The sequence below is a fragment of the Trichosurus vulpecula genome, chromosome 1, assembly GCF_011100635.1.
Source record: "Trichosurus vulpecula isolate mTriVul1 chromosome 1, mTriVul1.pri, whole genome shotgun sequence".
Taxonomy (NCBI): domain Eukaryota; kingdom Metazoa; phylum Chordata; class Mammalia; order Diprotodontia; family Phalangeridae; genus Trichosurus; species Trichosurus vulpecula.
In genome coordinates this window covers 15,349,025-15,372,497 of record NC_050573.1, presented here as the reverse complement: position 1 = coordinate 15,372,497, position 23,473 = coordinate 15,349,025, and the positions used below count along the sequence as shown (strand labels likewise).

The 23,473-nt window shown below is 54.2% G+C and overlaps 2 protein-coding genes across 3 annotated transcripts in view; one reads left to right on the top strand and one right to left on the bottom strand.

Annotated features, from left to right (window-relative positions):
• Positions 1-3,419, top strand: part of CABP7 (calcium binding protein 7) — a 34,662-nt gene extending 31,243 nt beyond the window's left edge. Inside the window, exons 3-5 of the mRNA XM_036739768.1 lie at positions 1,071-1,183; positions 1,844-1,997; positions 2,385-3,419. Coding sequence (XP_036595663.1) covers positions 1,071-1,183; positions 1,844-1,997; positions 2,385-2,512 — 395 coding nt within the window. The 3' untranslated portion in view covers positions 2,513-3,419. The remainder of the gene's footprint in view (positions 1-1,070; positions 1,184-1,843; positions 1,998-2,384) is intronic.
• A 10,676-nt stretch (positions 3,420-14,095) lies between these two features.
• ZMAT5 (zinc finger matrin-type 5) overlaps positions 14,096-23,473 on the bottom strand; it is a 29,132-nt gene continuing 19,754 nt past the window's right edge. For both annotated transcript variants that reach the window (XM_036768860.1, XM_036768853.1), the window contains exons 4-6: positions 23,177-23,257; positions 20,207-20,312; positions 14,096-14,340 (exon numbers count right to left, since the gene is read on the bottom strand). In XM_036768860.1, coding sequence (XP_036624755.1) covers positions 14,211-14,340; positions 20,207-20,312; positions 23,177-23,257 — 317 coding nt within the window. In that variant the 3' untranslated portion in view covers positions 14,096-14,210. The remainder of the gene's footprint in view (positions 14,341-20,206; positions 20,313-23,176; positions 23,258-23,473) is intronic.

Genomic DNA, 23,473 nt, shown 5'->3' with positions numbered 1-23,473 from the left:
ACAACTCAACCACAACTTGTGCTGCGCGCCACGCTAGGTGACTGGGATACAGCCACAAGAGGGCAATAATCTCTGCCCTTGAGAAGCTTGCTTTCTATTTTTCCCCAACGATGTGTAGGCACAAATAATTATTAAAAGTAAACAAAAGAAATCTTCAATAGGTACACGAATAAGTAAATATTAAAAGTACAGATACTTGGTAGAAGGGAGACACTAGGCGGGAAGACATCTGGGAGGAAGCAGGTTGAGCTGAGCTTTGAAGGGAACTAGAGAGCCTTAAGAGGTTGGAATGAGGAGGGAGAGCATTCCAGGCTGTCCAGTGCTTGACCGTAATAATAGTCATACACCTTTCAGTGACTTTAGGCCCACCTCCCATTGGGAAGTTCTTCCCAGGGCCTCCAGGAACAAAGATCCCTCTTCTGGCTCTGTTGCTGACTCCCTGGTTTCCTTTTGGTCCTTGTCTTCCCCCATTGGGGAATGTAAACTCCCTGAGGGCAAGAACTATCTTTTTGCTTGCATTTGTAGCCCTAGAGCTTAGCACAGTGCCTGGCATGCAGTAAGCACTTAATAAATGCTTGCTGATTGACTTAAACAACACTCGAACATTTGCAAAGTAGACAAACTAATAGTGGCCTTAGGAGGAAAGCAGACTCCTGGATAGAGTTTCATTTGGCTGACAGGCTGAAATCTCTGGTATGTTAAAGTCGGTATATCTGACTGCTGACCTCCCTCCATCCCTCTGTCTATCCATCCATCCATCCATCCATCCATCTACACATCCATTCAGCAACCATTGGGCCCCTACTGAGTACAAGGCCACACTCAAATCTCTGACTTTTCCAAAGTTTTTAATCCCATCTGTTATCTGGTTTGATGCTAGAAGAGATCTGATGGTATTCTGTACGCCCATTTTATAGATGACAGACGCTGGAGTCTAGAGAAGGGAAGTCACTTGTCCAAGGCTGACAAACAAGAAGAGAACCCAGATCTCCCAGCACCCCTCTCCCCTTCATGATTTCCCCTCTTGGGCCCAGCTGGAGTTGGTGCTCACTCCCTCTCTGTGTGGTTAGGTGATGGCCAAGTGGACTTTGAAGAATTTGTGACATTACTGGGGCCCAAGCTGTCCACCTCGGGGATTCCTGAGAAGTTCCATGGGACTGACTTCGACACCGTGTTCTGGAAGGTAGGAACTCCCCACCTTCCCCTGCCCCTTAGGCCTGTGGGGAGGAGACACTTCGGTCAGTGGTCGGGTGCCCTGGAGGCTCAGTGACATCTGGATCAGGCTCTGAGCTGGACTTAAGAAGTTGGGAGTCAGAGGTAACTGAAAGGCTCAGTGGGTGGCCTTGTGAAGGGCCATAGGGAAGTGTCAATGGTCAAATAGGGCTGTTCACACAGTAACTCCCAGAGCTGAGCTCTTTTTCTGGAATGTTGAGCTTACTATAGCCAGCCCTGTGGTCCAGAGCAAGGGGACGGGGGAGGCTAAAGACCATCCTCCTGCTCCTCCCCCCATATTGACTTTTTAGGTGGGGGCAAGCAGATATAGGACTTAAGGCCTTGAACCCTGTGCTTACCCAGCTGAGGGACGTAGACCTAGCTTGTACAGAGCTTCACGGATTTCAGGTCTCCAAAGGCACGTGATGCCCGCAAGACTCCTACAAATGACAAGTGTCCTTGGGGGACAGCACTTGGTGTGATGGACCTGCTCCCCCTGGGGAAATCCATGGAGAGTGGGGACCCTGCTCTTCTCCCACTGCCCATAAGGCCCTTGGCCTCTGGGGAAGCCCAGGTCTTTGGTCAGCCAGCAGGAGACCATGCTGGGCTAACCTGCAACCTGGCCCCACAGTGTGATATGCAGAAGCTGACAGTGGATGAGCTGAAGCGTCTGCTTTACGACACCTTTTGTGAACATCTTTCCATGAAGGACATTGAAAACATCATCATGACAGAGGAGGAGAGTCACCTGGGCACTCCCGAGGAGTGTCCTGTCGATGTGGAGAGTGAGTGTCCCCTGTGCCCATGGGCAGGGCTGCCAATGGCCAGGCCCTGGGGCTGGCATGGGCACCAGCAGGCTGTCCAGAGAGTGCCTGGGACCCCCCACTCACAACGGGTGGCCCTCAAGGATGTCCAAAGTGTCCCCCCAGCTCCTAGGAGAGGGAGGCAGGCCACCAGGGGACCCCCAAGACAGAAAATGGCCTATACAAGTGACCCCCACTCAGAGACCAAGTCCTTGTTGGGGGGTAGGAAGGAGGCTGCCCCCCCAGAAGATAGGTCAGGGGACCTGCCCCATATCTGATGATTTCCCCCTGATGTTCCATTCTTCTTACCTCCCTATCTATCCCCTGTTGCACACCTGGTCGCTACCCATCACTTTGCCTGGCCCCCAGCCTGCTCCAACCAGCAGATCCGCCAGACCTGCGTCCGAAAGAGCCTCATCTGCGCCTTCGCCATCGCCTTCATCATTAGCGTCATGTTGATCGCAGCCAACCAGGTCCTGCGGAGCGGCATGAAGTAGCTGATAGGTGGGGGGCTGGGGATGGTGTGGCTGCCCCGGCCATGTCCCCACCCCCCACCGAGCCAGCCTCACAGAGGCCTGGGGCCTCCTGCTGGGCCCTGGGAACAGGACAGTGCTGGGGGGAGGGGGGGCCACGGCTGGCCAGAGCATGTGGCCCTGGCCCCAGGGGCCCGGCCCGGCCCAGCCCAGCCCACCACGCATGGCTGTGGTGCCCAGCGCATGTCAATGCATGGGGGGGCCCCTCCCCAGTGTAACTCTGAGTGATGCAATCCTGTGTGCCAATAGGATATATCCTACCATAAAATATAATCTCTCTCTCTATATATATATATCTATTTATGATAAAAAGAAAACACCAAAACCATCTGTAAAGCAATACAAACCCCCTTCCCCTCCCCTTCTTGAACCCGTGGGTCTTGCATGGACCAAGGATGAAGGCTAGAGGCAGATCTTTACCCTGGCCTATGGAAGAGAGACCCTGGCCCTCCTCCAAAGCCCTGCTAAGGGGGTCTAGGAGAGGGCTCAGAGAAGGCATATGGGCAGGTGGACCCTCACAGGGAATGGACTCGGTGTGGGGAGGTATTGGGCCCTCTACCAGAGAGGCTGAACAGGGCCAGGCCTGACCACCCAGGAGGGTCCTGAAGCCAGCCCCCTCCTCCATTCCACCTCCAGGGGAAAGGGCAAGGCCTTGAGGCTGCGGGGGATTCTGGGAGAGGACCCCCATGCCTGCACCCACTCCCTTCCCCTGTCTTGTCCCTGCCCCTTTCTTCCTGTATGTCTGTTTCCTGATGTGACTGCTGGTTCACTAGCCTGTATGTAGCATCACCTTGTTCCTGTCTGTTTGGGGGTGTTCAAACTCAATAAAGATGGAATTTCTATATGGGTTCAATAGCCCCAGAGATAAGGAGATGACTATCTTTTCTGCCTTGCTGGGCCCTCCTTACTGAGCTATGACCCAAGCACCACCCCCACCCCCATCTTTGCTGCCTTCTAGACCATCAGAGATGTCCATTGTGATCCCCATCAGGCCTTGGGGCCGGAGATTTGGGTCTATTAGCTCCAGGAATGCCCCAGCAGGCTTGGCCTCACTCCTTGCTAGTGGCACAGACACATCGACCAACCCTGGGCTTGACTATGGGTCGATAATAGGATTTATTTGCTTGGGGGCAACTATTGGTCTCCATTTCACTTCAACTCACAGGAGGTCAATCGATCCTGCTCCTGACCATGAAACAATTGATACCACCCTCTCCCCTCCTCCCAGGCAGCTTGCATGAAGCTCGCCAGGCCGCACCAGGTGCCCAAAGACTGCCCAGGAGGAGACAGCTCAGAAGGAGGAGGCAAGGGACACTCAGGTGGCAGTTTAATGCGAGGGAGCTGCTGAGCCAAAAGCCTTGGGGGAGGAAGGACTCCTTCCGTCCCCCTCCTTTCTCCATGACAGTCACAGCATTTCTACGGCCCTCAGGACAGGCCCCCTAATCTTGCCCTGTGATTAGGAAAGATCCTGAATTTCCAGCTGGGCCAGGAACCTTGGGTGCTGCAGAGATCATCTCCCCTGTTAGGGACACTATCCAAAGTCATCTCACAGGAGGTATGAAATCACAGAACTCTAGAGGGGGCTCTTCTCTATGAAGAGGAAGAACAATAAAATGAGAAGTCTAGACCAAGAAGGGGCCTTGGGGGCCAACAGCTCCAAGCCCCTCATTTTACAGAAGAAGAAACTGAGTCCCAGAGACAGGAAGTGATTTGCCCAGCTAGGAAGTGACTGAGGGCAGATTAGAACCCACATCTTGTTGACTCCCATTCAAGAGCTCTATTTACTACTCGATTCTAGGACAGAATCTTTGGGGAGGGAAACAGTCATTTGTTCTCCGAGGAGGGAAGATTTGCCTTGATGGTCTGCCCCTTGGACAGGGACCAGAGGACCGAGAAACAGCACAGTCCCACTTAGTTAAGGCTTGCTGACTGATTGGCGGGTCGATTGATTGGTGACTCTCTGTTGAGGTGTCCCGTTTCCCTGGTTTGTGGGCTTATGGCTTGGACCTGCTGTCTGCCACCCACACCGCCAGAAGGAACCTAGAGCACTTTGCCAAGAATTATGGACTCCAGCAAGAGGGCCATGGGTGGTGTATTCCTCTCTGCTCCTGAGGGAAGGCAGGGTCTTTGGACAAGAAAGGCAGATCAGGTAAATGAAAGGTCAGTTAGGATACTAGTGTCTGAGCACAAGTCTTGGATTTCTAGTCCCTTGGATTTCAGGTACACAGTGGACCCAACAAGGAGTAGGTAGAATATCTTTGCTGAAGTCTCGCAATCAAAATGACTTCATATCTCCATTCTTAACCTGGGGTCTGAGAACTTGTCTGGTTTTTCTATTTTGATAATTCGATTCCAAGCTAATTAGCTGCCTTTGTAATCCTATGTATTTAGAAACATTTTAAGAAGAGGAGAGTCCAGGAGCTTTGCTAAACAGCCAAGGTTTGTTTCTTTTTTTAAGGTCTCTGGTAGAGTGCCCCAGGGATCTGCCCTTGGCCACATACTGTTAAACGTATTTTAAAGGATAAAGCCTTAGATGGCCTACGGATCATATTTACAGATGGCCTAAGACTCAAAGGGATTAAGGATGCATCGGACAGCTGAGTTCAGATCCAAAAAGATTTTGATAGGGTAAAACACTATTCATCTAACTTGATTAAATTTAAAAGGGACAAAGGTAGACAGTCTCATACTTGAATTTTTTTTACAAGATGGCAGAGGTACAGCTGGACAGAAGTTTATTTGAAGATTTGGGGGATTTAGCTCAATGTGTGGTGATAATGGCTCCAAGAAACCTGATTCAAGCATCGAGTATTCAAGAGAGGCCTCTGCCTCTAGTCCATGCCCAGGGAAGTGAGAGAGCTGCTGTTCTCTGGTCAGTCCATATCTAGGGTATGCTATTTATTTCTGTGGGCAGCTAGATGGCTCAGTGGTTAGAGCACTGAACCTGGAGTCAGGAAGACCTGAGTTCAAATCCAGCCTCACATACTCGCTAGCTGTGTGTCCCTGGGCAAGTCACTTAACTGTTTGCCTCAGTTTCCTCACCTGTAAAATGGGCTGAAGTGGGCAAACCACTTTGCCAAGAAAATCCCAGATGAGGTCATGGAGAGTCAGACACGACTGAAGAATAACCACCATTTAGTTCTGGGTGCCATATTTTAGGAAGGACGTTGATAAATTGAAGAGAATTCAAATAAAGACAGCCAGGGTGATAAGGAGGCTTGAGACCATACCCCATGAAGACCAGTTAGGCTGCTCGGTGGCCTTGATGGACAGAGGGTGAGTCTTGGAGTCAGGATGACCTGAGTTCAAATGCTGCCTCAGACACCTACTAGTTGTGTAACTCTGGATGAATTCACCCTGTTATCATGGGGCACTCTGAGGTCTCACACTAAGGTGCTGTGATCTAGTACATCCCCTTCATTTTATAAAATAGCAAACAAGACCCATAGAGGGGAAGTGACTTCATCTCCCAGATAGGCAGTCAGTAAGCATTTATTAAGCACCTAGTGTGTGCCAAGCACCAAGAATACAAAGAAAAACAAAAGACAGTCTTTGCCCTCAGGCAAATGACTATGTACAAACAAGCTACAGACACTGAAGTTGGTTACTTGGTTGGTTGGTTGGTTGGTTGGTAGAAGATAATTACCAGAGGGCGGGTTCCAGCCTTAAGGGAGACTGGGAAATTCTTCCTGTAGAAGGTGAGATTTTAGCTGAGACTTGAAGGAAACAGGACAGGAGGTGGAGAATAGGGGGGAGAGCGTTCCAGACACGGGGGATGGTCCAGAGCCAAGAGATGGAGGGTCTTGCTCGTGGAACAGCCAAGAGGCCGGTGTCACTGGATCCAAGAGTGGATAATGGGGGAGGGAGGTGTGAGAAGACTGGAAAGGGAGGAGGGGGCTTTGAATGTCAAACAGAGAGTTTTGTGTTAGCTCCTGGAGCTGAGAGGAAGCCACAGGAGTTTATTGAGTAGGAGGCAACCTGATGAGACCTTCAGTTTAGGAAAATCATGTTGGTGTCTGAATGGAGGATGGAATGGAGTGGGGAGACACTTGAGGCAGCAGACCCCCTGGCAGCTACTGCAGGTGTCCAGGTGTGAAGGGAGGAGGGCATGCACCAGTGCGGGGGCAGTGTCAGGGGAGAGAAGAGAGAGTATTTGAGAGAGACTTCGGAGGTGAAATCAACAGGCCTTGTGCCATATTGGATCGGGGGGGTGAGAGATAGCGAGGAGTCCAGGATGACTCCTAGGTTGGGAGCCTGAGGGATGGGAGGATGATGGTGCCCTTGAGAGTAATAGGAAAGGGGGGAGGGTTTAGGGAGGAAGATAATGAGTTCTGTTTTGGACATACTGAGTTTAAGATATCTACTGGACATCCAGTTCTGCGAGTGATTGAGGTGGCCCTAAAACCCAAATGGTCAAACTCTTGCCACTACACCATGCAGAGCCCCCTCAGCCCACCCCCACTCTCTGCTCTGGCCTCCCCTGGCTGGCCCTGCTCAGTGCCAGCTGCTTGTGAGACCCAGGCCAGCTGGTCCTAATGGGCCATCCTCCCAGCTAACTCACACCCATGCATTGTCAGGGCCTGCCATGGGCATTTACTGAGGTTCCCTATGGGAGAGAAGCCCAGGTCCCTGCTCTCAGGATGCTTGTAGCCAAGTAAGGGGCTAAGGATCAAATTCATTGAGAAGTAACAATTATGCAAAGGTAATATAGCCATGCCAAGTGAGTGGTGTAGACAGAAAGGGATAGACAGGTATAGACAGAAAGGGCCCTGGTATAAAGGAAGGTGTCCTAAGTGGAGAATCAAGAAGCCTGCCTCCTTGCTATATCAATGTGCACCCTTGGCCTTTCTGAGCTTCACTTTCCTTCTTTGTAAAATGAAAGTGTTTGAGTGAAATAGTGTTTCAAATGCCCCTTTCTAAGGTCTCTTCACAGCAGCCCAGAAATATCTTCAGGAAGCCCAGGGATGGTCCTCCTAGAGCCTGGGCAGGTTCCTGCACTGGGGGAAGGTAGGGCAGCCCTAGGAGGGGAGAAGTTGCCATGGTTGCCAAAGGCCCTCTGAGGCCAGGCTCCTCATAGAATCTGGTGTGCTGGTCATTGAATGCCAATACCACCTCTCTCCAGCATCTAGGTGAGGAGGAGGGCTCTGGGGGCTTCCTGAAGCAAGAAGAAGAGATGAGGCTGTGCCCTCAGGGAGCTGCCACTCTGGCTTGGGCCCAGAGCACACATATAAATGAAGCAGGAGAGGCCAGGTGAGGCTGAGGGAGTTGTGGGCATACAGACGTCACAGCAGGGCTTCTCAGGTGAGCCAAAAAGGAGGAAGGGCACCTAAGCTAAGTCTTGTAGGGAGAATGTGCCCAGGTGGAGGGAAGAGAGGCAGTTAAAATTGTGTCAGCTGGTACCCTCTGGGGATGGATCGGGGAAAGCATTCTTGGGCCCAGGAGCTCCACTTCAGGCTGGAGAGAGAGCCAGTCCCCCGTGCCCACCTACCACACACACACACACACACACATTCATTTCCGGCAGAGACCTGTGACCAGGATTCCCCCGGCCTGTGGGGCCAGTGGGATCCCTGACACCAGAAAAGCAGAGATGGAAACCCTTGGCACCCGGCCCATTCTGTCACTGCCAGGGAAGAACAAGCTTGGAGTAAATCAAACCCCATCACTGGAGACATAAGGATGAGAGCTGGAGAGCAAGAGGGGGAGGAGGAGCAGAGAAAGAGAGAAGGAAAGCCTGCAGGGGCGGGGAAGGAAGGAAAGGAAGAGAAGGAAAAGGGAGAGAGGGCAGAGAGGAGAAGAAAGCAGGAAGGAGGGAGAGGGAAAGAGGGTGGGAGGGAGAGGGAGAAAGAGAAGTTAAGGAGAGAGAGAAAGAGCAGGAGAGAGAGAGAAGAAAGAGGGGATGGGGAGAGGGAAAGAGGGCAGGAGGGAGAGAGGGAAGGAGGGTGGAGGGAAAGAGACAGAAAGAGATGAGTGGGGAGAAGAGGAAAGGTGGGCAGGAGTGAGAAAGAAGGACCAAGAATGAGGGAGAGGAAAGGAGGAAGAGGAGAGAAAGGCTAAAAATGAAGACTGGGGTGGGGGGAAGAGGGGAAGCCAGGAAGGGGCCTGACCCAGAGGGTCCTGTTCTCCCTTCTGGAATTTTGAAGTGGGGACCCTCCAAGGAGCTGCCCCCAGGCTCAGCTCTCCTTGAAAAGCAGGGCAGGAGCCACCGCTGCCAGCTCAGGATGTCTGCAGTGACAAACAAGTTCACTCAGCCCCTGCATCAAGCTGGCACTACCGGCCAGCACTCATCCCCCAGGAACTGAGACTTCCCTCCCTGTGTCAGCCCTCCCCACCTGCCACACCAAGCAGGCCTTCTCAGGGCCGGGAAAGGCAACGCTGACCTCAGCCCTCAAACTGAACGAGGCCCAGAAAGGGCAAAGGACTCCTCGCCCAGCGAACCAGGGGTAAAACAAGGCCTGAAGCCGGGCCGTCTCCCAGTCCAGGAGGGGCTTCAGGGCTGGGCAAAATGTGAGCTAATAAGATGATGGAGCTGTCCTGGTTTTCAAAAACAGGAACAGAGTACAGTCTGACGGTGACGTAGTCCAGCCAACTTGACTTCAATTCTGACAAAACTTTCGACCACAATAGTGAAGGGATGGTCGGTGGACATTTAGAAAAGAGGCAGCAGTTAGCACAGAGAACCAGCAGGGCTCCATGCAGGCCGGCCTCTTTGACTTCTCTGACTAGAACAGATCAGGAGATCTGTAGAATGTGTGCCTTGATTTGAGCAAAGACTTTGACGTCGTTTCTCTAATATTCTTGCAGACAAAATGGAGAGATGGAGGCCGGATTCCCTGAATGGTTGAACCCAAATCAATCAGTCGACAAGTATTTATGAAGCACCTACCTTGTCAGGCACTGTGCTAGGCACTGGGGATAGTGTGAATCATAGGATGTCAATGTTGATGGTCTGCAGTAGAGGGCCCCAGGGATCTGCCCTTGGCCATATGCTGTTTAATCTTGCAAAAGATCGAATGCTGAACAAATTAGTGTGGGTGGGGGGCGGGGGGAGCTGGGGCCAATCACCAACACACTGGAGAAAAGCTTGACAGAACATTGGGCCAATCTAACAAGATAAATCCAACAGACATAAATGTTTTCTCACACTTGGATTCTTTTTTTAAATCCCTCATCACTTAGAAGGGGCAGCCAGTACAGCACGGGGCCTGGAGTCAGGAAGACCATCTTCATTTTCAGCCTCAGACACTAATTAGCTGTGTGACCCTGGCCAAGTCACTTCACCTTGTTTGCCTCAGTTTCCTCACCTATAAAATGAGCTGGGAAAGGAAATGGCAAAGCACTCCGGTATCTCTGCCAAGAAAACCCCAAATGGGGTCACAGAGAGTTGTTATAACTTAACAACAAAAACTCACTTAGAACATGGGAAAGGGTGCTCCCTAGGAGTTTGTCTGAGAAGGATCTGGGGTTTTCCGTGTCTTCGGTATGTACTCAAACTTCAGAGGAGCACCTGGAACAGCCACGCAGCTCTGGGAGGTAGGTGCTGCTATAATCTACATGTTACAGGTGAGGAGACTGAGGCAGAAAGGTGAAGTGACTTGGGCAGGGTCACACAGCTAGTAAGTATGGGGGGCTAAATAGGAATTCAGGTCTTCCTGACTCCAGGCCCAGTGGTCCATTCACTCCTAGCTGCCTATGAGAGCTCCCATTAAGAGAGAGAGCGTCTGTCCTAGGGAGGTGAAGAAACCAAGGCTCAGTGGGGCAGGAAATTGGCCAGGACAGTGGAATTCAGCAAGTATGAAGGGTATGACTCAAGTCCCTTAAGATAGAAACTCTTGAAGGAAATCCTGCTGCGGCTCCCTCCTTCTGAAGAGCACAGCATCCTTTGGCCCAATGAATAATGGATGCAGCTTCAGCTTCCCCCTTCCGGCCTGTGGAAAGGGAGCCCTGCCCCCTCCCCACCAGCTGAGGCCAGAGAGAGACGGGACATTTCTGGGCTTTGCCCTTCAAGGTCCCTCTTCTCCTCTGGGCAGCCTGCTTTCCCTACCAGGGCCCCTCCCTCCATCAACACACCTGCCCAGGGAGCGCCTGGGCTCTGGATGGCCCCCTCCTTCCCTTGGTCCTCTCTCCATTCCCAACAAAACAAAGGTCTTTCCCTATCTCCAGCCCAGTTCCCACAGGTCTCGGCTCTCTTCTGGGCACCAACGGGTTAATGAGATCCCTGATGGTTGCAGGTACCGGGAGCCAAGAGTCTAGACACTTCCTCTCATTTTAAAGAGGAATAATTACAGGCCCAAGGTCACATAAGGAAGAAGTAGAAAGATTGGGATTTGAACCTGGAGCCTCTGATTCCCAAGTGAGAGTTCCAGCTCCCTTACTCTAGTTCAAAGACTGATGTCACCAAACAGACTTTAAGGGAGGGGACACATGGTGGACATTTGAAATAAGATGACAGTCCAGGAAGGGAGAAATTCCCATTCCATCCCATTGAACAATCATTCAAGTGGCTTCTATGAACGTGCAGCCAGCCCAGTGGACCAGCGACTGGTCACTGGGGCTCTGCAACCATGGACGAGCCACATCATTTCTCTGGGCCTCAGTTTCTTCATCTGTAAAATGGAGGCCTCTGAGGTCTCTTTCAGGCCTGGGTCTCCCATGAACCCACCTGGGCCAACTCTTGGTCACCCACAAATACATATAAATGTACAAATGTAGCCAGGGGACACAACAAAAATGAAACAGGCCCTTCCCTCATGGCGTTGCCATCCTGCTGGCTAGATCTCACTGGTCTAGGGAGTTGGGGGCAGGGATCCAGCTCCCCCACACCCAGGCACCCCCAAGGTGGAGCTGGCTGAAGGACACACAGCCCAAAGCTCCCCTGTGGGGAAGCTTGGGGCTGCCCTCCTGGGGAGGGCGTAGAGGGAGACAGCGTTCAAACAGTAATCACTTAGAGGACAAGCATGGCTGGTCGTCTGGGCACGCCCTGGCAGCTCAGGAGGCAGAGGGAGGCCCTGCTGCTCATCCACCCCCTGTACTGAAGGCCCCGTCTGGTGCCCTGCTCTGTTCAGAACGCCATAATGGATGGAAGGCTTAATTTGGATGAAGCGTGGAAGACTTGAGTTCTGAGTCCACCTTGGACGCTAAGCCTGAGCTTCCTCATTGGTTAAACAGGAATGAGGATAACAAGAGCTCCCCCCTCCTCACAGGGCTGTTATGAGGCCCAGCTGAGATCCTGGACACAAAGCGATGGAAATCCCAGGATGTTCCCACCTAGGGCTGGACAGAAAGGGCTAGCAAGCCCCCCAGCATCATCCATAATGATCACTGAAATTCTAACCCTTTGGGTAAGTCTTAGCCTCTCTTGGACCCCCTTTGTAAATACAAATACCCTTGAGGGGAAGGGACACCCACAGTTGCTTCTGAGAGGCCAAGTTTAAAGCTTGGGGGCAGGGGTCACAGGAGTTCACAGGTTTTAGAGCTGGAAGGGACCTTAGCCATCATTTTACAGTCCTGAGGCGAGAAAGTAACTTATCCCCAGTGAAAGTCAGTGAATAGCGGGGCAAGGACTGGAACCCAAGAAGGGTCGGTCCACTGTCCCACACAGCCTCTGAGAGAGCCCTGAGCACCTAAGGAGGGAGGGCTGAAAGAGGCCCAAAGAGCATGGAGATATGAATAGCACAGCACCTAAGGTGGGGCCATGACGGCTTTGTCCCAGGGCAGAAAGTTTTAGAGGGCTACCCCCTCCTCAGTTCTTTGGACCACCAGGAAAAAACTTGAGATGGATCCACTTCTGATGAGCTTTCTCTCCTGCCCTACACTCCCAGTAAGGGGGGTGCTTAGCCAGGGGTGCAGCTCCAAGTGAGCCCCACCCCAGTATAGGCACCAAAATCCCTAGTTACCTCTTTGGATGGAAAGACAAAGGCAAACCCTGAAGCCTTCATAATCTGACTGAGAGCCAGCCCTTCCCATCCTAACCTGTACAGAGCTACGAGATCCAGGGTTTTTTGGTCTTATTTTCTCCCCTCCGTTCCCAATTGCCCACCGGCAGGGAAGCCAGGGAGAAGGACTCATTCGCACTGAAGCAGGAGGCCATCCCATCCTTCGCCTTCTCTCTCTTCCTTCCCAGGGCCCCAGCATCCACCATCCCCCTCTCCTATCCCCTCTGCTGGTCCTTGCTAGCTAGAGCTGGGGACAGCAGGAGTGGAACGTGAATGGATTTCATTTCTTTTCTCTGAAACCAGGAATGAGCAGAACTTTGATTAAGGTTGTTCCAGCTGATGGTTCTGGGGAGACGAGGACCTGGCCTAGTGGTGTGTGTGTGTGTGTGTGTGTGTGTGTGTGTGTGGGTGTGGTGTGTGTGTGGGGTGTGTGTGTGTGTGTGTGTGGTGTGTGTGTGTGTGTGGTGTGTGTGTGTGTGTGTCCTTGGTTTCAGAGCCACAGGGGTACAGTCTCTGCTGTGTATATGAGAGAGCCCTCACTCCAACCCCACAGGGCTGGGGGTCCCTGCTGTGAATGAGTGAGAACCCTCAACCCCAGCCCTGCAGGTGTGGGGATCTCTGCTGTGTATGAGTGAGACCCCTCAGCTGCAACACTGCAGAGATTGCCTCCTGCCCACCCAGTTCATTGTGTATAAGGGTTGTATCCCCACCACTGGGGGCATGAGATCTTTGCTAGGTTAGCTAGGCTCCCATCAGGCCCCCACCGCTGACTATGGGAAATGTCCCAGGATCATCATGGGTAGTGAAGGGAGACAAGGAGACAGAAAAGAATCAGAGAATTTTCTTTTGAGTTAAAGGGACTGCAGACCACCTAGTCACGAACTGGGGGTTGGTGGGGAGACTGAGGGGTCCTCTCTCACCTGCACTCCTTTTCAGGTTCTGCTGGGCTGTAGGGAAGCCACCCTTCCTTTTATTGTTGGCCTCAGAACATACTGCTCTTGACCTCCCAGAACCACTGCCAACAAAGGCAGGCCCCACCCCCAAAGGATGCCCCCTAGGGCTTCCCAGCTCAAAGCCAGCCACACAGCGGGGTGTCCCCTCTGTTTCTCCCTACTCAGACTGCACTCACTGACTGTACCACTCACTTGGGCACCAGATCAAACACAATCGGCCTTTCATCTTTAACTGGTTCACGTAGGAGAAGCTTGCCTCAGCAGTGACTAACTCTCAAGGGCAGAGATGGTATCTTCCCCTCCTCAGGGCATCTGGGGCATGCAAGTCCTACAAGAGGCATGTGCTTGGCCACAGAGGCATTTGTGCTTATAGATTCAGAGCTGAAAGGGACTGTAGCAGTGACCTTCTAGTCTTACCAAGGTCCTGAGAGCCCCCTCCCTGGGTCACCTGACCAAGTTCCCCTAGGTTAAGGAGGCAGCAGGCTGGGATTAGAACACAGACCCCCTGACTCCCCAGCCAGTGTTCTTTCCACTATGAATGATGAGTGGGCACTGAATCCAAGTGCAGCTTGGGAAGGCCTCGGAGGGCAAAAGAAGGGTCATTTAGCTGTTAGTGTGGATGCCTGTGAATGCCAACACAACATGAGGCCAGACACATCTCACTGCCAGGCTGGCATCCTTTATTGCAATCTAGGAAATAGGTGGATCCCCCCTGCCCACCCCCACAAGATGTCTAGAGCAACTTCCATGGCAGGGAGAGTGTGAGCCTTCTTCTCAGCCCCACTGGACGTTGGGCTGCTGGGGCCACCCCCCAGGAGGCGGGGCCCGCAGGGATGGTGGAAGGTCCTGGACAGGCGGCCAGCCCGGTGGGTACTGGAAGACCACGGCTTTGGTTAACAGTGTGCTAGGAGAAAGGAGCAAAGAATTAGCCCAGAGACTTGGACCTTGCGTCTCCTCCATCACTAAAGACACCCAGGCTACTTGGGGAGTCCTTCCCCCACCCCCCATACAGCCCTCGGACTGAGTCAAACAAACTAGCCCCTCCATCCAGTCTTCCGTCGCCCACTTTACACACATCTCATCTGCCCAATCAGACTACATTGGGCTCCTCTTCTCCACCCAACTAGAGGGCAAAGGCCGCCCCTTGAATCTCTCGTGTCTCCCCCACTTCCAAACACTCCTCGCTCAGCTCTCCTTCCTTCGGCAGCTGAAGTAACTAGGAGGCAAGGAGGAGGGTGCCCAGAAGATCCGTCGGTGTCATCTTTGGAACTGACCCCCAGGGAAGCCTGGCCTAGGCGGGAAGGCCAGAGACACTCACCGGCTCCAGCTGGCTCTGGCTTCTTGGAGCACAAGCCTGGGGAGAGTCCTGGGTGGCCAGGTGGGGCTCCCTAACCTCTCTGCTGAAAGCTCTTTCCCCTTGGGGGGAGGATGGGGGGACCCCCAGCTTGGCTCTGGGAGGTTCTAGATAAAAGGCCACCCAGGGAGCAGAAAAGCCAGGAAGCTGGGCCACAAAGAGCATGGATAGGCCCTGTGTCCTCAGCACTTTCAGGCCACAAAGCCTCCCCAGGAAGTGGGGAACCCAAGCATCATTATCCCTGTTTTATAGATCAGTATATTAGCAGTTCCCCTGTCCCAGGCTTTAAGGTTTGCAAAGCACTTTCTTCAGAGCAACCTTGGGAGACAGGGAGTCAAAGTCTCTTCTTCCTTATTTTATAACCCAGGACACAGAGCTCAGAGAGGGGAGGCCACTGGCCCAGGGCTGCACAGCTAAGACAGCTGGAAGTGAGGATTTATATTCAGGCTTCTAACTCCAGTCCATACTCCTTCCACTCCCCTGCCTCAGTGTCCCCATGTGGAAAGTGAGGGGTGGCCTGGCTGCCCTGAAGGTCTCTGAGTCCCCGGATATGTGTCCAGCTCTGCCAGGGCCTGGCTTCTCCTCGCTGCCCCCCCTTCATGCCTGCTCCTCTCCCTGCCTCCTCTCCAGGCTCTTACTGCCGCAATTCAGGCTGAACGATGCGGGGATTCTGCCGATCCAACATTAGGCTGTAAAGTGCTTTATGGGCGTGATTTATGCCACTGAAGAGGCTTCCTAGGCTGTGCGCCTGGGGAGTGGGGGCTCCTGAGGAAGGAAGCTTCCCCAGGGCCTCTCGAACCACAGCGCAGGCGGTGGGGCTGGCTGCCCAGCCTGGGGAAGGGGACGTGGTCCGCAGGGGGTCTCCTGAGCCCCCAGACATCTCAAGAGGTGATGAGCTGGGAGCTCGGGGAAGGGAGAAAGGGAAGCTTCCCCGACCCCCAGAGGCAGCTGGCTCGTCTGCAGGAAGCAAGGGTTCGATCTGTCTTTCTCTCCCTTTGCAATGGAGTTGCCAGTGTCCAGCCAGGCGCTGGCTCAGTGCCCACAGCCAAGACCCAGCAGGCATCTAAATGGCCACCAAGCCCCTCCTGAGTGCCTCTGCCCACATTCCAACTGCCTCCAAAACACTCCCCACTGGGCCAGGGCATGGAATCACCATGTAGGGGAGGCCACCTCACAATGAACAAGGCTCCTCCATAATTCGGTCCCTCTGCCCCACTTGGATCTCATCCAAGGCAGACTGCTGTGGAGAGCAGAATTCAGCTCTGGCTAATGGTGGTGCTGGGGCTGTTAATCAAGCCTAGGGGTGGGGGAAGAGAAGGTGGACACTAAAGCCAGACATCCTGATAAGGTGGGGGAAAAGGGAAGGGATGGGGGAGACAAAAATGTTGGGGGAAGGAGGGGTGAGACACAGACACTCAGTCCAAGGAATTCTGGCTTCCAAAGAAGAAAGGCTGAAGGTCAGGAGAGGTCAGAAAGGACTTAGGACTTTCAGAGGAGCAGTGTGGCCAGTCTAGGAGCCAGAAGTGGAGTGGGAGGCTGGGGGAGCGGGGAGACCAGGCTCTGCCACGCCCTGGCCCTGTAACCTTGGGCACCGTCCCTCTAGGACCTGGAAAAGAAGGGGATGGGCCAAACGGTTCCTCTCTAGAGTCCATTCCAGCTGCTTCATTCTCTTACAAAGTCTAGAACCCTGAACTTGTACAGACTGTCTTCTCTGAGTCTCCCAAACGCCCTCTCGGCCTTCCCAAGGCCACCCCCAACTCCCCACCCTTCAGATCTGAGAGCAGGAGGGCAGATTGTCAGGGCAGAACCATCTCTCCGATCAGATGGAAATCCAGCCCAAGAGAGGCTAATAGAGAGGCAGGTCAAGGGGCGGAGCCAAGATGGCAGAGTGAAAACAGAAAGGGAGGTCAACTGTGGCATAAAAGAAGGAGATTGGGAGGGATGAAGAGGAAATCTGAAGGACCAACCAAAGCAGGGTGAACGGAGCATGGCCACGTCACAGGGCATGCCAGCTCTGCCCATTCATCACAAAAATACTGACCGTGCTCCAATCAGGTGTGTGTTTAGGGGCGGGGGATGGGAACAGCAGGAGATGGGACAAGAGAGAGGGCTCTGTGTGGAACTTTAATCGTTGTGGGACTGAGACAGGGTAACCCTAAAGACTTGTGAACCCCTCCACTTCTGTGCCCAGTCTGGTGCTGACAAAGAGGCTTAAAACTCACCTGTGCTCTAGACCCCAAGACAGGCTGGGGCTGGAGCCACTTGCATGTGGAGCACCACTGCGAACCCTCCCCTCTGGGCAGGTACATTATGCCATCAGTACAAGGCCTCAGGGAGGTGGTCAGATGGGACAGATTCCCCATTCTACAGGGAAAGAGACTGAGGCCCAGAAAGGTCAAGTAAAGTCACAGAGCTAACTAGTGACAACTCTAGGGCCCTGACCCTTGGTCCTGTGCTCTTTGTGCTCTGAAGTCAAGGGCCCAGACATGGCTTCTAGGGGTTCTGCACACGCATACACACACACAAACCTCAAGGCTAACACTGATGCAACCACCTCCCACACCCCCCATTACAGTACTGATGGAGAAAATTGCCCAATCCCCATGAAAAGCAGCTGTAGTTTAGTGTGGTCAGTTGCTGCTGGGACCAGGAGGCAGGACCAGGGTTCTCTGGACCAAGTAACACAAGCCTTTCTTGGGGCCAGGGGAGACTTGCCGCTCCCTGAACACACAGGCTGCGTCATTAATGAAACTGCAGGCAGGGCTGTGTTTGGAAGAGAATGAGGAACAAAAATGGCCCAGGCTCCCGAGACACACGCAGCATCCGTCTCTCATGAGGATGAGCCCCCACCGGAGAATGCTGGCTGGCCAGGGGCCAATCCTCCCCATCACCATCACTATCATCATCAAAGTAATAGCTTCCCACTCAGTAGTCCAGTTTTCTAAGATGGAACAGACCTTTAAAAACAGGAATTAATTCTGGCTTCCAGCCCCTTGGGGAGGCAGGCAAGGGAAGTGCTGGTGGCTGCCACCGGCAGCTGAGAAAATGTGACACCCAGATTACTCAAGGTCAGGAGGCATGAGGGGCTGGAGAAGAAACCCAAAAGTTCTCCACACCCAGAGGCTGCTCTCAAGAGCAAGCTATCCTAAAGAAGAAAAACGGGACTGATCATCAGATTCTAGATGAAACACCTCAGGTTAGAAGGATCTTGGAGGTCAGTTAGCCCAAAGCCCAAATTGCACGAGGCCACGAAGGTGAAGGATGTTACCCAAGGTCGTACGAGTTAGAGGCGGCAAAGTCAGGATTCAAATCCAGGGCTTTTGACTCAGCTAATTCCTTTCCTCACCATTGAGGCCATATTCAAGAAGGAATTGACAGGCCCAGGAATTGATCCTTAATAAGTAACATGAATAGTTGAGGGAACCACAGATGTTTAGTCCAGAGAGGAAAAGACACAAGGGAGAAACAGTGGCCACCCTCAGCTGCCTGAGGGGCCACATCCTGGAAAAGGATTTGTTTATTCTGCCTTAGGACCAGTGGGCAGTGGTCATGGGAAGGCAGTAAACCACTGATGAATAAGCAGCTTCAGGTCACTGAGATGTCTGAGCAGAAGCTGGGGGACCACATTTCTTGGAGATATCATGCAGGGAACTCATTGCCCGGGCACGGAGTTGGGCTAAGCCACCCTTAGGGTCAGGAGTTGATGATGCCACAATGCCAAGTCCCATCCCCTCCAAGGGTGTCCATTTCTCCTCTCCTTCCTCTCTAGACCATCCCCTGGCACCAGCAGTGGCTGTCACAGGCCTTGTCACAGCTGCTCAGGATGAGAGAAGCTGCTGACTCTGAAAAGAGCACCCTTGCCCTGGTGCCTTCTGGGTACGAGCCCCTCCCGCTTGGACATGAGTCCTCAGTGCTCTCTCCCCAGGACTGGGGGCCGCCCAGGGAGGGGACCAGACCAGCCCCTGCATTTTCAGAGCCTGAAAGCATAAGGGGACTGTTGGGGTGGGGGCCTGGCCTTGCTCCAGACAGGTAGGTCTTAAATCTGGATTGCCAGCCCCCTCCATTCAGAGAGGATCATTTGTATTGGGACCCAGATGAAGTCTGGATTCACGGTCACTTGGTCCCTTCCTCAGATCCAGAGCCTTCGATAGCCAGGAACCTCCTGCTCCTGTGGGCCCAGAGAATCACCTCCATGGTGCTCTCAATGCCTGGCCTTTACATAAGGGAACTAGCCAGCCGGCCTAGGGGAACCACCTCGTCCCCTCCCCGTGGCTCGTCCCTTTAAGAATGGGGAATCTCCCATTCCTGGGCTGGGCCTCACTCACAGAAATGAACCCTGGATTTGGAGGCTCCACAACTCAGTACCTCGGGCCTGTCCTCCACTGTACAACAAAGGGCTGGACTAAATGACCTGGGCGTCCTCATCAACAGGGACAACGTGAAAGAAGAGGTGGTGCCATCTGCTTTGCCACTGGCCCCCAAGGACCACGGGACCTTTCCCTCTGACTTGTGGCTGGGACTTTCACAGGTATCGTCTCCCCCACGAGCTCCTGGAGACCAGGGGCCAGGTCACCTTGCTATGTGGATCCCCAGCCCTCAGCACAGTGCCTTGTATACAGTAAGCATTTAATAAATAAATGCTTCATTCATTCATTCGCTTCCATCTCTGAATCCAGGTGTCCCAGGGGATAGAGTGCTAGCCTTGGAGTCACAAACACCCGAGTTCGAATCCAGCCTCAGACACTGAATAGCTGTGTGGCCCCAAGGCAAGCCCCTTCATTTCTGTCTGCCTCAGTAAAATGGGTGTGATCATAGCGCCCCCAACCCCCGGGTTTCTATGAGGACCAAAGCGTTCTGTTCAACACTAGACACTAAATCCGAACCCGTGATCGTTGCTCTCTGGTGAGGGTCCCGAGGCCCCGAGGGGCAGGGGCAGAAGCCAGGTCGAGGCCTCATCTGTGGCAGGAACGGACGCTGTGGGAGACCCCAGCCTGGCAACCCCAAGGCTCCCCAAGCCAGGGCCCAGGCCTGCTGCCCATGGCGTCCTGCCAGGGAGGGCTCCGGGGCTGGAGACCAGCCCTCCCAGTTTCCTGGATCGGCTCCCCCTGCCCATAACTCAGCCCCACACTGAGGCACCGCATGGTGCACAGAGGGCTGTCCGCAGCAGGGGCCCAGTGCAAAGGATTCAGTGCTTACTTGGGGCTAGAAAGCCACACAAGGGGAGGTTGACCCAAAAAGACCTGGTACAAGATGGTTAAGCCAGGCCCAGGCCGGCCTGTACCAGGGGCCAGAGCCCTGCCTGAGCCACAGCTGGGAGGCAGGGGATGTTCTTGAGGGGAGGAGGGGAGGGCCCCCTGCCCCAGGGTGGGTATCTGCTGCCTTGAAGGGAAGGGTCCCCCTGCCCTGGGGTGGGTACCTGCTGCTCTGGGCAGAGCTCCGCCGCTTGGCCCGCTTCTCCAGCCAGTCTTCGATGCCACCCTCTGGCACCTCCACAATCTCCTGCTCCCTGGATAGCCTCTCCTCTGGCCCAGGGGGAAGAGAGAAGACAAGGTGAGCAGAGGCCCATCCTTGGCCCAGCCCAACAATCCTTCTGCCCCGCGAAGTCCCTGGCCCTTCTCTGAGAGCTGGTGACAGCTTCTCGGGGGATCTTCTGCTCAGGGCACCGTGCCCACTCCCAGCCACCTGTGCTGCCGACTCTGCAACACAGCCCTGGCACAAGGGCCGGCGCACCAGCCGCACTGCTGCGGAAGAAGGCCAGACACTTGCCAGGAGGTTGGCTTGGTCGCTGAGATGGGTAGTCAGCCTCCCCACTCCACCAAGACAGAGTCCAGCCTCAACCCCTGCTCCTTGTGACTAGTGGGAAAGAATCCCTGTGCCAGCCACAAGGCTGGGTCATCTGAGGAAGGCCAAGAGTCCTGGCTCCAGAGCTAGAAAGGACCTCGGAGCCCCTCGTCTTACAGGAGAGGAAACTGAGGCAGACAATGGTGAAGTGACTTGGCCAAGGTCATAGAGCTAGGATGTGTCTGAGGCAGGGCTTAAGCCCAGCTCTTTCTGACTCTGGGTCCAGTTCACTGTCCCAGGCCACCTCTCCAGGCCTGTTCTGTGGTCCTTGAGAGGCTAACACAAGGCTCCAGAGAGGAGATGGTGGGCAAGGCACTCCCCAATTGTCTTCCCTCGAAGACAGAAAGAAACTGGCTGAATGGCTGGACCCAAACAGGGTCCAGTTTGGAAAGAGGTCTCCAGTGGGGTGCCCCAGGGATCTGTGTGCAGCCACACTGAGCGTTCTGATCGATTTGGATAAAGGCACAGACAGCGTGCTCCTCACACGTGCAAAAGACACCAAGGTGAGGGGTAAAGCCAGTCACTGGGAAAGAGAGTCAGGATCCAAAGAGAGCTATGATCTAGGAAGATAAATTCAGTAGGGACCAATATAAAGCTTTACATTTGCATTCCAAGCCTTAACTTCACAAATGCTGGGCAGGGAAGGCAGGGTGGGACAGCAGTTTGTCTGACCAAGATCTAGGGGTCTGAGTGGACTGCAAGCTCCATGAGTCAACTGTGTGTTGGGGCTGCCGGGAGAGCTCATCTTGGGCTAGAGGCAAAAAGGTGTGGACTCCAAGGAGGAGGTGAGAGCCCCACAGGCTGAGGACTGTGTTCAGTCCTGATGCGGATGCCTCGGCTGAATGACAGCATCGTAAGTGGGAGTGTCCGGAGGAGGGGACCAGGCTGGGAAAGGGCCTTGAGAATCCATGCCCTCTGAAGACAGCTGAAAGAACCCGGAGAAGAGAAAGCCTGGGAAGTGAGGAGGGGGTGAGGGGATGGTTGCTGTCTGTGCCTTATCTGGCACCAGAGGGCTGGGCCAAGGACAATGGGGGCCCAGTGGGGGAGTGGGAGGGGGTGGGGGAGGAGGTGGGGAAGAGGGAGGGGAGGGGAGCAGATCCGGAATCTGGTTCCCCAGTAGGCCATCAGCTCTGGGAAAGGAGCCGGAAGCACCGCCCTGCCTCCCACCCTACTGCCAGCCAAACACCATCTGGCTACAAAAGGAAGAGACAGTCATGGAAAGTTGGCGCTTCAAGTGGGCCTTTGAGATCACCATATGCCCAACATGGCCTCATTTTCTAGATCAGGAGGGCGGAGGCCGAGGGACCAGGGGGTGGTCTGTCATAGCCAGGCTGGCAGCCAAGGGTGCCCCCAATGCCCCCCACACTCCCCATGGGGGTGACGGAGTCTCTGCCACAGGGCTCGTGAATATTCATAGGAGGCTTATCTGCCAACAGATCTTTTGGGGTGATCACTTTGGGGGACCATGAGAGCCACAGACTTTCAGAGTGAGAAGGGCTGTCCAGGCCAGCACGTCCCACCCATGCCAGGCACCAGGCCCTCCCAGTGGTTGGCTGGAAGCCGACAGCCACCCACTGGAGAACAGGCCTAGGTGGGGTGACTAGTGGAGATGAGGTCCCAGGGAGGCCCCAGCCCCAAAATACGAAGCATTCGAGGCTTCCTTCTTCCCGGCTGGCTGGGTCTCCCCTCCACATACTCCATCCAAGCCGGACAATTCCCGGGATCCCCTAGAAGGGAGGCCCAGGTTGCCCACGACAGGCCAAAGGACTCTGCCGAGCTGGCCACTCTTGGCCAGCAGGGGGAGCTGTCACACTGACCTCCCCATGGCTGCCGGCCTCTAGCCCGGGAGAGCCCTAGGGAAGGCACAGGGCTGGACAGGCAGCCTGGCAGGTTAAGGGCATCCGCTTGGGCCCAGGGCTCCTGCCCTTCAGAGGGTGGCCCCCCTGGACCGAGGCTGAACTGTCAATCCCACCCCGCCTTACTGCTGTGAGCCAGGGGCAAGTCATGATTCAATGTGGCCAAGATTTGTTACTGTGGAGTAGGGCACGTAAGGTTCTCTGTGCCTCAGTTTCCTGATCCACAAAACAGGGTTACCTCACCTCCATTTCTTGCCTCACACAGGTGGCAGGAGAAACAAATGTATCAGAAGCGCTTTGTAAACACGAAGGATTACGTTTCCGAATCCTGGTCAAGCCGTGGGCAGGGGATGGAAGAGAAGGGAGGCAGTCCCCTTCCCTTCTCCCACGCCCCTCAGCTCCCAGGAGGCAAGGATTCAAGGAGCCTGTGTCACAGAGGCCACGCCCCCATGCCCCCTCTACCAACCACCACTGACCTGGATTCAAGTCTGGCCTCTCGAGCTTCACAGCCTGTGGAGTCTGCCTACATCACCCTTAGCCTCAGTCTCCCATCCATAAAATGGCATGATAACACTGCCGCTCTTTCTTTCTCAGGGTGACAGCGAGAAAAGCCCCCATTAAGTCCTGAAGTGCCCCTAAAATGGGAGTTCTGACGATGCACAGCAGGCCTCCTGCTCCCCAACACTCACCGTGTACCTGGGCTGCCAGCTGCTCCAGGTCCCCCGATGTCATGTGTGAGAATCGGCAGTTTGAGTCAAAGTCACACTGACCTAGGACGGATGAGAGAACCGGGGGCCCCCTTAGGGAAGAAGGGAGAGATTGGGGGCCCCCAAGGAGGCAGAAAATTGGAGGGTGGAAAGGAGTGGGACCCCCAGGAGGCAGGAGGCTGGAAGTGGGGGGGAACAGCCCCCCCAGGAGGCCCAGGAGGCAGAAGGCTAGAGAAGAGGGAGGAGGGAAAGGGGGGACACTCCCAGGAGGCAGAAAAC